The sequence below is a fragment of the Lycorma delicatula genome, chromosome 2 (assembly GCF_047948215.1).
Source record: "Lycorma delicatula isolate Av1 chromosome 2, ASM4794821v1, whole genome shotgun sequence".
NCBI classification, from domain to species: Eukaryota; Metazoa; Arthropoda; class Insecta; order Hemiptera; family Fulgoridae; genus Lycorma; species Lycorma delicatula.
In genome coordinates this window covers 188,150,458-188,167,638 of record NC_134456.1, presented here as the reverse complement: position 1 = coordinate 188,167,638, position 17,181 = coordinate 188,150,458, and the positions used below count along the sequence as shown (strand labels likewise).

Genomic DNA, 17,181 nt, shown 5'->3' with positions numbered 1-17,181 from the left:
TGTTAGTATGTTTGATTGTGTCAACTTGAAAGAGGATTAATGTGTTTATACTAATTATATCAGAGAGGAGATGATCTTCTGAGTATGATTTTGAAATTTGTAATTCAAAAAGAATTATGTTTTATGTTATGAATAATTTATGCAAATGTATCTAACAACAGAATAACATTAAAATTTATTTTTAATTGCTACTATCTAACTGCTTTTATCTGTATCATGTACACTCATGAATGCTCTCATAGCAATTGGTTCTCTATTGGATAATGATACATTTAGAAAATACAAAAAAAGAATCTTTTAAAGTCATCTGTCTTATTTCATTCATTTGATATAATTTTATCAAATAACTAAAAAAAATATAAATATCTTAACATTTAAAAAAAGTAATTCTTAACATTTTTTTTTTTAATAAGCTCATCCAATGCGATGGTGATTGATATGAAATGCTTGTTAGTGTACATAACTGAAATGAAAAAAAAAATCAATCAAGTGAATTGTGATTAAAAATAATTTTAATATTTTTTATGCTTCATCTCTTTTGCAGGGTATTCTGGGTTCTGGTTTTGCATTAAAAGTTCAACAGAAACAAAGACAAAAACATTTTAATCGACAAATTCCAGCCGCTGCAATGCTGATTCAATGTCTCTGGAGGTGTTATGCTGCTGATAAAAGTTTTAATTCACAAGCTACATGGAGTATTTATCTTAAAGAAACAGGGAATAGCAAAGATAGTACACCTATGTCAAAAGTAATCTTATTTTTGGCTTCATAAATGTGTGTGTGTGTGTGTGTGTGTGTGTGTGTGTGTGTGTGTGTGTGTGTGTGTGTGTGTGTGTGTGTGTGTGTGTGTGTGTGTGTGTGTGTGTGTGTGTGTGTGTGTGTGTGTGTGTGTGTGTGTGTGTGTGTGTGTGTGTGTGTGTGTGTGTGTGTGTGTGTGTGTGTGTTTGCACACACGCATATGTGTATGTGTCATGTGTTCTGTTTGTTGCATGTTCTTCCATGAATTAACTACAACAACATTTTTCATATAGTGTTTATTATTAATTCTACTTTAAGTAATATAACTTATGAAAATTTCTGATTAGATTTTTTATATATAAATATTACCAGCATCAAGAAAAATTATTTAGTTTTCCAATTTTTTTTTATGCTACCAAAATTCAAGTAATTAAAATAGAATACTTTGATTAACTGCATTTTACGGTTGAACATCTGTTTGTTTCCTAATTAACTTCAGGTAACAAAATTTAAATTTGAAAAGAATAAGAACATAAAAATGTTTCAACAATAATGTACAGTAAAATATTTGGCAGAGGCATTCACAGATCAAATTTTTCCTTAGTTGTTGAAATGGCCTTCTATTTATACTAAAATATTGCATAAAATTCATTGTGTTTGACAAAATAGGACTTTTTTATTATAATTACAGGTCTTATATTTGAAAACTAACAAACTTCATAATAATAAGTTATAATAATGTTCTTTAGTTTTAAAAAAGTTCACTAGATTATGGAAAATGTGAACTATTACAACAGGGGGAAAATAGAAGTAAAAAATAAGGTGTTGGTGAAAACAGAATTTAGTAGTAGAAGTACTGAAAGAAAATTCAAATACCACAGTAAAAGTGTTAGTGATAATGAAATAGAAAATGAAAAATGTTATGAATCTACATGATGGTGATGTACAAAATAAATGAATTGAAAAATGGTGAATCTACACTTACTGTTATATAATGTGAAATTAGCAGTGATGCTAATTTAATAAAGTTTGAACACATTCACTTTATGTCTAGTTTTTAAAGAATTTTCCAGATTCACCAATAATACATATTAGTCAATCTTGTATACTCAAAGGAACAAGTACTTTTCCACAAATATTCGTATTTACACCTACCAACCAATATTTCTGCTAAATTTGTCAAACTTGAAATTATGTTTAGCATAACGTCATGACTTTTTACATTTGATGCCTTTTGGGTCATAATTGGCATTCCCCAAAATATTAGATAATTGTCTTTGAATAGAATTAAATGTAATGTTAAATTTATTCTACTAGAAATACATGTTTATGCTTTCAAAAGACTTTTTCAGAATAAAGAGACTTAATTTATCTCTTTTGACTAGTTTATGAAAACCATTTTGACCAATATCACTAGTTGTTTCTTTTTGTTTTATATTGTGTTCATTTTTCTTTCATATGTGAGTATTATGCCTTCATATTGATTATATTTTAATTTTTCCAGAATCAGTTTAACAGTTTTAAGTAAATAGTTTTAAGTACTGCAATACCTTCAGGTTAATTGCAAATAAATGAAATGAAATGTCACATGTTTCTTGTAATATTTTGTGTGGATATCAGCCCTTCATCAGTAATGTATGACACTGTAGAACATTACTGTGATTTTTAATATGAAATTTAATGTAAGAACTTATGTGTGTGAATCAGTTGGACTAAAGGTACTATTATTATTATTGTACGAGTTCGGAAATTGTTGCTTTAATGTACAGTAAAGTAGATAATAACTGTTATTAATATTTATTTCTAACTGTTTGGAAACTTTAATGAAGAATTTCATGATATAAGTTGAATATACATAGTGATTCAGAAGGAGAGATAAATAATTTGGGAACTGATTCTAGAGCTTGAAATAAGGGAAAAAGTTCATACAAACATACATCCAAAAATGCTTACACTAGCAAACATTTTCACTTGGATTTCAGTTCCACTAATGTAATGAGGTCATACTGAAATTTTTAAGGCATTGTATAAGGTGTAAACTTAATGTTTTTTTATGTTTTTTGACCTGAAAAGCTGAGTAAAAAAGATAAGGTAGAAAATGTAGAAGAAGAATGGGAGAATGTTAAAAAGGAAATTCTTAAATCAGCAGAAGCAATCTTAGGCGGAATAAAGAGAACTGGTAGAAAGCCTTGGGTTTCAGACGATATATTGCAGCTGATGGATGAACGTAGAAAATATAAGAATGCTAGTGATGAAGAAAGTAAAAGGAACTATCTGCAGTTAAGAAAAGCTATAAACAGGAAGTCCAAACTGGCGGAAGAAAAGTGGATTAAAGAAAAGTGTTCAGAAGTGGAAAGAGAAATGAACATTGGTAAAATAGACGGAGCATACAGGAAAGTTAAGGAAAATTTTGGGGTACATAAATTAAAATCTAATAATGTGTTAAACAAAGATGGTACACCAATATATAATACAAAAGGTAAAGTCGATAGATGGGTGGAATATAGTGAAGAGTTTTACGGAGGAAATGAATTAGAAAATGGTGTTACAGAGGAAGAAGAGGAAGTTGAGGAGGATGAAATGGGAGAAACAATACTGAGATCTGAATTTAAGAGAGCATTAAAAGATTTAAATGGCAGAAAGGCTCCTGGAATAGACGGAATACCTGTAGAATTACTGCGCAGTACAGGTGAGGAAGCGATTGATAGATTATACAAACTGGTATGTAATATTTATGAAAAAGGGGAATTTCCATCAGACTTCAAAAAAAGTGTTATAGTAATGATACCAAAGAAAGCAGGGGCAGATAAATGTGAAGAATGCAGAACAATTAATTTAACTAGTCATGCATCAAAAATCTTAACTAGAATTCTATACAGAAGAATTGAGAGGAGAGTGGAGGAAGTGTTAGGAGAAGACCAATTTGGTTTCAGGAAAAGTATAGGGGCAAGGGAAGCAATCTTAGGCCTCAGATTAATAGTAGAATGAAGATTAAAGAAAAACAAACCAACATACTTGGCGTTTATAGACCTAGAAAAGGCATTCGATAATGTAGACTGGAATAAAATGTTCAGCATTTAAAAAAAAATTAGGGTTCAAATACAGAGATAGAAGAACAATTGCTAACATGTACAGGAACCAAACAGCAACAATAACAATTGAAGAACATAAGAAAGAAGCCCTAATAAGAAAGGGAGTCTGACAAGGATGTTCCCTATCGCCGTTACTTTTTAATCTTTACATGGAACTAGCAGTTAATGATGTTAAAGAACAATTTAGATTCGGAGTAACAGTACAAGGTGAAAAGATAAAGATGCTTTAATATTGGAAGGACAGGTAGAAGGAAAAAATTGTGTAGGCAGGCCACGTTTGGAATATGTAAAACAAATTGTTAGGGATGTAGGATGTAGAGGGCATACTGAAATGAAACGACTAGCACTAGATAGGGAATCTTGGAGAGCTGCATCAAACCAGTCAAATGACTGAAGACAAAAAAAAAAAGACCTGAAAAATTAAATAAAATAGGTCCTAGAACTGTATCTTCCATAGTTTTCATAATATCCAGTGTAAAACAGAAATATTTGGTGATGAAAAACACTTTTTCTTAAGTGTAAATTACAGTAACTCTGTTAAATAAATAATAAACGCATAAATTTTATTACCAAAACTTATAGAGAATTTAATTCTGAGAAAATTTATGTAATAAAGTCTATGAAAAAAAAACCAACTTTTATTATTAGAAACAAAATGGAACAAAACTTGATAGAAAAATGTTATGAATTTATTAAAATTAAAAACAGTAAACCGTAAAATATTTGTAGAATTTTTAATAATCTTCATGAGAATGGTTTACTTCCCATTGCTCATTTTTTGTCTGAACATCAACCATTACATGATGATGAAAAGGAAACATTCCCTGGTGAAACAGCTTAGTCCGACAATAGGTACTCAAAATATTTCTACATGACTCAACATTTCACAAATTACAGTATGGAGGATATAACATTCTCACGAACTGCATCCTTATTATGTTCAGAAAGTATTATGTCCAGATTGGTGGCAGGGCCACCAATCTGGAAGTTTTGTCATTGGGTTAACAATAATTACCATTTAATTAACAAAACAAAAGTTTTGAGTTTCGAGTTTTTCAAAGCTCATACTATTTTCAGATGACACTATTCACCTGTTATTGCATAAACAACATACAGAATTTTCAGTGGTGGCCTGAAAAAACCTACATGCTGTATTTGAATCAAATTTCATTAACAATTTTCAGTGAACGTTTGGTCATGATCAACAACCAATTAATAGGCTCTTTCATAGTAGAACAGTTGTCATGAGGAGAAATTATCTGGAATTTTTAAACAATGAATTTCTTCAATGCTTCATTTCTTTAGTACTTGAAAATTTCTCACTGGCAAAACGAATTGAAATGTACTATCAACTTGATGGAGAACCAACACATTTCATGAATGAAATAAGACTTAGATGAAACATTTACTGGTAAATGGATTGGATGTAGAGGGGCATTAAATTGACCACCTAGATCACCAGACCTTAGTCCCTTAGATTACTTTTTATGGAGGTAGATAAAATGCAAGATGTACAAGCAAAAAGTAGACAGATGATGAACTGATTGCTCCCATTCTCAATGCTGCTGCTCTCATCCAGGAATGAATAGATATCATTAGTTGGTAACAGGAAATGTAAGGAAATGAGTTAAAAAGTGCTTCATTGTCAGTGGTGGAATTTTCAAACATTTATTGTAAATTAATACAGTACAGAGTGTTTCAAGGCGTATCTGAAAGTATGGTGGAGGAGCAAGTCTGAAGTGTGTAGTTACTGTCATGACATTGATAATATGTAGCATGCGGTTTTCAAGTGCACAGGTTGGACTCGTATAAGGAGAGAATGTTATCTGTAGTTGGAGACCCTAAATGCTGAAAACATTGTAAGTCAGATGCTTAGGTATTAGCCGTAAGTTATTGCAGTTTAAATCTGAAATTAGCATTAATTATATATATATATATACTGCTTTATTTTCATTCAGTTTTTTAGAGACTAATATGAGACTATAAATAAATTGTACAGAATAATAATGAGGTGAAAGGGAGGCACCCAGTGATACTCCCAAGACAGTATAGTTTATACTCCCCAAGGTTTAAGCAAAGTACAATGCAATAAAAATTATAACAAAAAAATATATAATTAAAAATAAAAACGTACACACAATTCAAAAATTAACAATATAAAACAACAAAGTTAAATGGTAACATAACATAACATAGCGATAGAGAACAATAAAGTTAAATGATTAACAAAACAGAGCAAGGAGTTGAGTATAACAAATTGTCACAAGTCATACATCAAAAACAAAAACAGAGATACAAAAACAAAATATATAACAAATTAGCAATGGTCACATATAAGAAACAAAGTAAAAACGATGAAACAAAATGATTCAGTAAACTTAACTATTTCATAAACAGTGAAACAAAAGAATTCATATTACTTAACTAAAATAATAATAGTATCAGCAAAATTTCAGCACAAAATATTCAAGCACAACAGCCTCGAGATTGAATACCTACTGCCTCTTCAGTTGTCTCACATCTTCATTATTACCCAAAAGGTTAACATCCTTGTGCTGTTCATCAAAAGGCTAACCTTGGTTAACCAAAAGGTTTTTCTTGCATGTTAAGCTCAAGTAAATGTTTGCAATTCCTTGTTCTTTACAAACCATGGCACTCCAATATGTTTCTCAGAATTTTGTTTTGGAACCTTTGGATAATTTTGATATTGATACTGCTTGCAGTATCCCAAACTTGTATCCTGCAGACTAATACTGGCTTTAAAAACGCCTTATACAACAACAGTTTGTTATTTAACAACAGCACAGACCTTCTTCCTAGTAACTAGCTCAACCAGGTACGTTTATTATGTAATTGCTTTCTTTTTTCTTTCATGTGATTTTTCAGTGTTAGGGAGCAGTCCAAATGAAGTCCTCGGTATCATACATCATTGTCTGAATGAGGGATATAACTCCATCTAAGCAGACTTATGAGCAGACTCCCCTCCTTATCTCAAACGTCACATGACTCAACTTTGCAGTATTAACATGTACTTTCCATTTAGCTAGCCATTCACTGAGAAGGTCTTAACTCCAGTTGCAGTTTCTCCAAGCTTACTATGGGATTAATGTCAACTGAAATAATCACCATGTTATCAGCAAAGTATGCAAGAGTGATATTTTCTGTGCTAGTAAGATCAGCAGAGTAGACTGAAAACAAAACTGAGCCTGAGACTCTACCCTGTGGAGCCCTGATTTTGTATCAAAAAAACCTGATAACTACTGGAGTTATTTAACCTGTGAGAACCACCCATCAAGGTAGTTGCTTAATACCAAATAATATAGTTGGTAGTGGCAGGCTCATTTTACGCTTGTAAAGCAGACCAGGCAACCATACCTTAACGAAAGCCTGTTTGATATCCAATAAACCGAGCAGTATTCCTTCCTTTCCAAATAACCAATGCTGACATCAACAATTCTACAATTTTTTTCAATGCTGGAGTGTCCACTATGGAGACAAAATTGGTGGTCAGGAATAATAACCCCTTCCACTAAAATAGGTCTGATTCAACAGAAGAGGAGCCTCTCAAAGATCTTAGAGAGATTCAGCAAAAGCTGATAGGTCTATTCAAAAATACATTTTCTGCAGGTTTGCTCAGTTTTAGGATTATTGTTATTTGTGACACCTTCTAAACTGATGAGAAATTGCATCGTCCAAAAGATGCTATTGAAAAGGCATATGTATTCGATGGCCCTAAATGGTAACATTAACAGCATCATATTAGTTATTAAATCAAACCCAGGAGTCTTGTTTAAGCCTTCTACTTTCCCAGTTGCTTGCAGTACTTCAACATATGTGAAATACAGGGTAAACATAGAGAAATCGGGCTATTTAAGAAGTCATAAATCTCTCCATCTGTTCCCTCCATCTCATACGGTTAGGTATTCAGAAAATAGTTTTGCCTTCTGACCATCATTACGAGCTCATCCAGCTGGTTTCCTTAAAGGTGGAAATAAGAGATGAGGCTGAAGAAGTCTCCCCGTGAACTTCCACAACAAATAGTAATCTTTACTTAAAGGGGAAAGACTTTCCATGCATTCTTTGAACATCTTGTTCTTGATAGTCTTTATCAGCTTTTTTCAATTTGTAAGCACCAATTTATAGCTGTTCTATTTTCTGGCCTCTGGCCTCCTGTATAATTGCCATTTCTCTGAAATCTTCTTTTAGTGATAACAAGATTCATTACCTCTCTTGGATAATCTGTGCCTTCCTGACCCCTGTGCTTCCCCTCAGGAGTCGAACGCCATGCTGCTGTCTCCTGCATAATCAAGATGAGTTGCTGGGTCACATCATCAATGTCATTTGGGCATTTCAAAGTGACTGCTCTAGGCAATCTGTTCTCCACCCAGCTTCAATATGATTCTCTGCCTGTGTTATTACGCAGTACTGGGGATTCCTTCTTCTTTATAACCATTGTACTAACAGTCAATAGAACTGGCGAATGATTAGATGAGGAATCATAATTATTCTTATCATTGGTATAAAAAAGAAAATATCCCAAGACAACATAAAAATCTAAGTCAGGCACATTCATTACAGATGTTGGCCATTATGTAGACTGGTGTCCAGAAATTACATTCAGCCACAGGTTGTCAATACTATCCTTCAAGGCCATCCCACGAGTTGTTATGAGCCAAGATCCCCTGAGTACATGCTTTGCATTTCAGTCACCTCCACAGTAAAATTGGGCCCAGAACCGAAGAATTAAAAAAACAAGTCATCTGTGTTGCATGATGAGGACAATAAACTGCAGATAATGATTGGACCAAGCCAGTCCAATATTTTAGTTGAGGTCATGTGAATATGATCCTTGCTAAAACTTGGAAGCAGGTGATGGCTTGAAGTACCTTAACTAAGGACGCTGTACCTCCATGTGCTCTACGATCTGGTTGATTGGTGGTGTAGACATGTAACACAGAAATAGTTATGATCAGTAAAGTGCATTTCAGAGTGTGATATTTAAAAATTCCATAATTTTGATCGTCTTCAGTTTCTCCCTTTGACTCACTAGGCCATTGGCATTCCAGATCATAATTTTTAAAGATCTCTCCATTAAAAAATCTTGATAATAACTTTTGTCAGTGGGCTTATCAGACTGCCAGTATGTTGCACCAACAATTCAGTCTTAATTGCCAGGTTGTCTATTTTATCCTTTCCACTAGAATCATCAAAGTCATTGTCATCTGCAACCATGGCATAAAATTGGGGAAGATCATAAGAATGACCTGTCAAGTCCTCTTCCAAACTTTGATTCAAAAAAGAAAGTTACTTTTACTGATGTCAAATGGTCTCATTTGTGATCCTGTAGGAGGAGTATTTATCCTCAAATAAGTGGTTGTTTGCCTCTCCTTCCTTTCTAAAATCTCCTTGTACACTTACATCACTTATAATTTGCAGGATGATCTGAATGGCACAGTGCACATGTTACCAGAGAAGTGTTATCCTTCTTGGCACAGTCTGCAATTTTATGTTCACCTGTACACTTTACCCATCTGTATGGCCGCAGTAAGTGTGCCCATATTGCTGACATTGTGTGCATTGTGCTACTCCTGCAGACGTCTGTGGTGTTTCAAAGTAGGCAGTACAATTTGCAATATATTTTAGGTCGAAAATCTCCCTATGGTTATCCTGCAGTTCAAGGTTGACAAAAAAGGTTGGCAGAGGTTCTTCACTAGATGTCTAATGTCAACAATACCTTGGATCCTGTGTGGTTGTCTGTGTCCTCCCTTTTAACATCTATTGGGATTGAATTATGTAGGTGTTTGATTACCACTCGGAATGCCCATTCATACTTCCTTGTGAAGATGTGTGCTATTAGGCCTTGTCCTTGCCCGGCCTCCATGGCACAAGTGGTAGCATCTCAGCCTTTCATCTGGAGGTCCTGGGTTTAATCCCGGTCAGGCAAGGCATTTTCACATGTACAAAAATTGGCATTCATCTCATCCTCTGAAGCAATACCTAAGGTGGTCCTGAAGGTTAAAGAAAAAAAAAAGGCCTTGTCGTCGCACTAAGTCTATAATTTTCTTATAGACATCTACATATTTTGAAATTACCCGAAGCAGTTTACTGATTATTATCCATACATTGTAGTCAGATTTGCCTACAACTGTCATATAAATCACACAGCTGTAATATATAGGTTATTCCATAAAGAATTATTGGTGGGGGTCTCTTCATATGTTCAGTTTGTTTGCTGTTCTCCTCTATTGGAAGGTGCTCAAACTGATTTGATACAGGAAATTTATTCATAGTGGGAGTATGTAACACTTTTGGTTTATGTAGAATTGGGATAATCTGCCATGGGAAGGAATTTGTCCATGAGTCTGTAATATCCTCCCCCACTTCCAGAGTTGTCCTCCCCAATTCTAGAGCTTATAAGCTTGTACTGGGAAGATTTTCTAGGATCTCTGTTAAAAAATATCCCTGTTGGTCCTCTTTTTCTATTTGTCTGAACTTTTGTACTCGAATTTAACAACATATCATTGTTCTTACTTGAATCAGCTGACAGCTGATCCATAATAGCTCCCAAAGTAAGTAATTACAGGTTAGCTAGGTTAACCTAAGTAGCCTACTAAAGATGATTAGTTTTATTCAAAAATAGGGTCTTGGAATAAAGTAATAAAAAATATTAATTATTATACAGTATTTTCTGGTTTCCTAATTACAGAACCTTTTTCACTACAACATATACTTTAATAAAATATTATAAATCACAGTAGCACAAAAATAACAATCGAATTCAAATATTGTCAGCTAATAAACTATATTAAGCAAACTTATGGGGCAAAAAGAAAAATTTGTAAACTGGTTTCTTACTTTTTCAGTCACTGATGCTGCAAGTTGCTAAGAAAGCTAGTGTACTAAAAAGAAGAAAATCAAGAAATAAAATGGAGCCTCCATCACAGAACACAACAGGTAGTTCTGCTGAATGTAACAATGCAATAACAGGCAGTAGCACAAGACGTGAAAGTGAAGGAGATGTTGTATTTTATATAGAAGAGCCTAAAGCAGGTAAGAGATTTTTTTTTAAGTAGTTATTAAATATAAGATATATAGAACCATACTTAAGTGTAATAATTAGTTATTTTTATTTAAAAAATTTTAATGTTTTTTTTTTATTTAATAAAAATAATATAATGTTAAAAAAATTAACATTTGTATGGTTGGTACTGCTAAAGTATGTAATTTAATATGTAGATTTTTTTAATTCTAAAATGATAAGGAAATCCAGCTACCAAACAGGTACCTCACCCACTGGTTTTGTTATTTTTACAACTTTTACAAAGTAAACAGATATTCTGGATATTCCTGCAGACAGAGTCACCATCCCACTGAGCTCTTTTTAAATTTACTTATCCTATTGACTTCTAAAAAATACTGCTATTTCAGCAAGGTGGAGTTTGAGTACCAGTTGATATAATTCTCATGCTATCTAAGGAAAAAGGAGAGTATTGAAGAAGTAAGTATAATGGAAAGGGAAGGCTAGAGAAAGGGAACATCAGTATACAAAGAGTGACCTGGGTCAGAGGATTACTGAAGTAGTTTATCCTCTTTCCCTAAACCTTACATAATATAAATATTAACTAATAGTGTGTGTGTGTGTGTGTGTGTGTGTGTGTGTGTGTGTGTGTGTGTGTGTGTGTGTGTGTGTATGTGTTCCAAAAGGAAATATAAATACAGATTATAATACTCTGTACCTACTATTTTGATAATTTTTTAAGGTTATTCAGTAAAAGTAGGAAAACATATACACATTTAAAACATTTAGTATTAATATTACAGTAAACAACTTTTTAATCTCTGGTACAAAATTTACTGTTATTTATGTTAGTATCAAAGAATTTTCTCTTCAAATCTCAGTAAATTTTGGATGTTTGTTTTTGACTTTTTCGATATTTATAAATTGTATTCTTGTTATGACTGCTTGATCTGACCACACAAAAAGATGTATGGTAGAATGAGCCCTTGACTATAAAGCAGAGCCTTTAGTAGAACCTTCCAGTTGCATTTTTGGTGGTTTCACCTGTTGATTATGCACTTTGTGGACATATATTTTTATAAATAAAAGCCTCTTGTTTACTCCGCAAACAATTTTTTTAAATTTATTTCGAATTTTAATTTATTTTTAAGCATGTCATTGCTTATAACTGTATATGGAAATAACTGTAGATAATGTACTGTTATTGTAAAAAAAAATCACACAGATGGGCTTTTGACATCCAGAAAGACTATAAACATCACTAACTAATTGACGGTATGATCTTCACTTACTTTCCATTTAGAGAACCAGCATGTTTCCATTGTTGGTTCACTTTGACTTTTAATAATGTATCTAAATGTTGTTATAAGTTTCTGCTTATAACAAGGAATTTCATTTCCTTCAGTTCAACAATGTTGTTTCAATTTCAGCTAGCCATTCCTGAGACAGTGTTATTAACTGAATAGATTATTCTGTTACATTAAGTTAGCTTATTTTGCTCTTTTTATGTAATGACGAGTTGATGATGAATTTGGTTTTTTCAATTGATGATACTTTCTTAAAATTAATTTAATGTTTAGTTTCTTGTCATTTAATTAATTGATTTTCACAGTGAACTATATGAGCAATTAATTTTAATTTAATTATAATGAGCATTTTACTAGATGTATATACTTAGTTTTAGAGACAGAGAGATATTAATTGATTTAGGTTTACATAAATAAATGAGTACTAAAGACTAATAACCGGTATAAATATAAATACCATGAAACAGAATTTTCTCTCTTCTCCCTTAATTAGTCTCTCTTTTTATCCCCCTCTGACTTGCTTCCGCTCTCACCCACCTTTCTCATATTTCCTGTTGTTGACAGTGTTAACTGGTATTCAACAATTTAACCATTAGGTAGGAATGTTTTATTAATTTACTTTTCCTATAAAAAGTGAGTGTAAAAAATGTATTTTTAAAATTTTATTTTTGTTATTTAATTGTAGTTAATACATACAGAAAAAATTGATATATTTCTGTACATAATTTGAAGTGTTAACATTTAATTAAATATCAGTTATACATTATATTTTTCAAAACATGGAAAATTATTCTAGATATTTTTTGCTGAATTCAATCCAATGAGTAAGATACTTCTGAAAAATATTTAAAGTTGAAAAGCTTTACTTTGAAAAATATTTAAGTTGTTATAGTTTTAGCTGTTTATTATTCTCCATTGTCTCATTCTCTACCAGTAAATCAATGATGACAGTCTTTGTTTAATGCAATCAATTATATTTTTTAGGAACCCCAAATCGTGTACGAAGAGAAGGCATGCGTGGTTTTACTAGTCAAACCAGCAGTGTCACTGAAGTTGCTAGTGATGAAATGGACCTTGAAATAGAACCAGAACGAGTCACTACGTGAGTTAATTTTCTATATGTTTTCATAATGTTAACATTTATTGCTGTGTAAATGTTTCTAAATTTCATTATTTAGAAGATTATTTTTCATTTACTTGTTAAAATGTTAATTGTATTATTCCTTGTTTATTATTGTCAGTAATTAAATAAAGTGTACTTAGTCTGAAGTATGAAAGAAATTGACTAAACGGACCTATTAAGAGTAAACTGACCTATTTCACTGGTTACAGCATTTTTTTTTTAACTTATTAAAAAAAACATAATATCTATGTACTAATTACCTATTCTGAGTTACTTTTCTGATTTTTTTTTTTAAATGATAAAATTTATTTTTGAATTTTCATTTTGTTTTGATGCAATAATGTATTTATTTTTGCTGTGTATTGCCATGTTTTGGTGTAGTCTTTAATAACAAAATGTAAATTATTTTATAGAAAAATGTAATTTTTGAAATACATTAATGAATTTTATGAGAGTCTTCTGTTGTTTGAAAACACGTCAAATTTTTAATACTGCTGTATTGCCACCAGGGCGCCACCTGAGGCATCAGAGTCAGCAGCTGTGAATAACCGGAGTTGGTAGGCATCATTACCATGAGTAATAATCACAATGCTTCACCCATATACTGATCTTTTGATCACTATTATTGCTTTCATTGTTACTAATTTTTTTGCTTTTTTTCTATTTCCTTCAACACTTTTATAAAGTGATTGTTTTTACTTTTTAATATTTATTGCAATAAATTAAAAGTTTTAAGTATCTTTTATCACTTTTAGGAAAACAGCATCTTTTAAAGTCGCTCTTTAGTATATTGAATAATTAAACACGTATAATTTAATCTAAACATTTTTTCATGGATTCAAGGGTGGATCTGTGGAGATCCAACTTATTGCTTGATAATATCAGATTTTTATATATTAATGCAATATTTTTTGTAGAAATCTAAATAATTTTGGTTTCATACTATGCAATGAACTGCAGTTTTCTTATTAAACCAAAAATTTGATAACTTTTAGACAAAATTAAATTGACTATATTTATTTAATATATTATAGTAATAACATAAACAGAAAAGCATTAAGGGATGCCACATTAGTGGAATTATGCCAGCTCAAGCTCTCTGGATCCACCCTTGGGCAGAATATTTTACAAACCAAACTTCTTGTAAAAGTAATGTTTGTGTAAACAGTGAATAAATGTTATAACTATGATCACTGTGTTTTAATTAAATGATTATTAATTATTTCTTATTTTAAAATCGTATCACAACCTTGAATGTAATATTATGTACAGTAATAAAGTAACCGTTTCTTATTGCGAGTCATTCAGAACAGGAATCTTACAGAAGTGACTTTTTTACTTGGCAATTATTTAACTAGTATTCTTTGATGATGTAAAATCTCACGTGCAATGAAAACAAATTTTACAGTTAATATTTTGATTATTATATTTTTTCTTCACTTTGAACATTTAGTGAATGATTGTTGCATAATATTGCTTGGATACATTCTGTCTTAATTTCTTGTTTTTAAAGTGGATGGCCTGAATAGGGAAAATATTGTTTTTATTACCCTTCTACCATATTCCTTTCTGGTCCCTTATTCACAGCTTAGTAGATTTATAGTTACGCTGTATTGTCACGTTATACCTCACTATACATTATTGTATACCACTCTAATATAATTCAAACACTTTTTATATTATAAATAAATATTGTTTTTAGATTAGACGCGTTGTTATTTCAACATATATGCAGTTTCTACGTTATTACAAAAAAAGCAATCAGATGGCTTAAAATCCTATTTAGATTTAAAAGTTTATTAAAAAATTATTTAATCAGTTATTTCTTTATTATAATAGCCTTTTGGTTAGTTAAATAATAGGCTGCTTGCCATGCCTTCCAACTGCCTGGTTAGTTAAGCGACTGCTTGCAGATTATTTGTTTTTAATATGCATGCTAAACCTACTTATACAGCTACCAATAAAAACTTCACAAATTTTTGTTCGGAAAAGTATAATATTTTATATTCATAGGTTATGTCACTACTGATTAGTTCTGTCAAACACATTATATATTGGTTTCTGGATAAAATTTTGTAAGAGAAGAGTGTAATGTAACATTTCTTAAAAAATATTAGTATGCAGTGTGTTTTTTTAAATGATTCAGAAATGTAATAGGTTTGCTCTACCTATAAGACTTAATTATAACCAAACCCACTAATATCAAGCAACAGATAAATCTTTGAGCAGACATAAAATGCTTTCTCTGTATTTTTGAACCTGAATATCACTAACACATTCAACTATATGTAAAACTGAATTCTTAATTATGAAGTAGATATAACCTTTTATACAATTTTTTTTTCTGTTATAAATTTTATTTTAAACCAGCTGAAATGACTAAGAAATGACCTAATGCTTACTTTTAACTTAAACCAATGATATTTTTTGAAGTGTAGGGAATATATGAAAACAACTCAAAACACACTCTGTTTCTAAGCTAAAATTTGGTTTCCTTAGAAAATTTTTGTGATACATCTTCAAGACTGAGCTGTTTCATTGCTGTAAGGACATGTTTACACAGCATTTTTATGTAATGTCTGATTTACAAATCATTTACTCTTCTTGTAAATAGTACAGAGTGACTTTTCCAGAATATTACGTATAACTAACTTTGTCAGGTTGAAAAAGTAGGTATAGACATGGCCTAGAATACATATAACTTTAAATTTTACAAGTTGAAAAAATAGGTATAAAAATGGAATGCAGAATGGCAAAAGATTAACTGTTTGTAGTATCCATAACCAAAACGTTTTTAAACATCAACAAAATTTTATTATGTCATTGCTGTTTAAGAATCTGTAAATATTTTGTTTTAAGAAGATTATTGATACACTTAGGTATATTCTTTTTAATATGGCAGCTGTTTCCTGGGATTGCAATAATCTTAATAATGGCATTTCAGAAGAAAAAAATATTGGTGTATGTCTAAACACTTTTATAATTACTCTCTTGACAAAACCTTAGTAACAAGTATGGTACCTACCTTCCTCACTGATGTTTATTTTTAATCTATTTACTTATTTAACAACAGTATGATGACTCCTTACAATAATTGCCAATGGATGATAATGGATGTTTTAGCATGCGAAAAATGCCATCCCTGACTTTGAACTCAAACTTGTGAATAAAGGCAAAAATGTTACCACCATTCCATTACAGATTTCAGTTGATTTAATGTATTACTTTTTTAACAGATAAATATGTTACTAATATTTTCTGTTTTCTCATCTACTGTAGAATTGCTTGTTGCACTGTCAAACACATAAAATATATTTCTGAAAATTTTTACTCTGAAAATTTTCAGTTTTCACATCTCTGGAAAAAGTTCAATTTTTCATGTCTTATTTATTGTTGCAGTTGAGTTTAAAGGATTGTTAGGAAACATACTGAATAGAACATTAAACTTACTATACATCACACTATCTTTTGATGTGTAAAAATCATTGTTATAGATTAAATTCATTGTTAAATAAGATTAAATTTGCTTATTACATAAGCAAAAAATATCTTGAATAGCTTTAACAAAACTGGGATCAAAAAAAATAGTTAAAGTAAAACTCCTGCTTCCATTCTTTAATATCTGAAGTTATCCTCTATTAAATAAAAGATTTCATAAATGAACAGTTTATAAGTTTTAGATTACGTAATTCTCTGTGAATAATTTGTGAGCAATAATTCATTCTGCTTCTAATTCGCATGATTTTTTTTTTTAATTATTCTAAACAATCAGTAATGATAATAAAATAGCAATGACAGTAAATAATAAAGAAACAGTAAGCAACAACAATAATTTCAAATTATACATTTTTGAAATGATAAACTGAATCAAATTTTGACAGGTGCTTATGTAAAGCACCAATA

General features: G+C 31.1%; 1 protein-coding gene across 1 annotated transcript in view; it reads left to right on the top strand.

The window, feature by feature from the left end:
* The window catches only part of KCNQ (KCNQ potassium channel), a 334,382-nt gene that overhangs the window by 296,648 nt on the left and 20,553 nt on the right, over window positions 1-17,181 (top strand). The window contains exons 7-9 of the mRNA XM_075358044.1: window positions 545-748; window positions 10,694-10,880; window positions 13,140-13,257. Of these exons, the coding sequence (XP_075214159.1) occupies window positions 545-748; window positions 10,694-10,880; window positions 13,140-13,257 (509 nt within the window). The remainder of the gene's footprint in view (window positions 1-544; window positions 749-10,693; window positions 10,881-13,139; window positions 13,258-17,181) is intronic.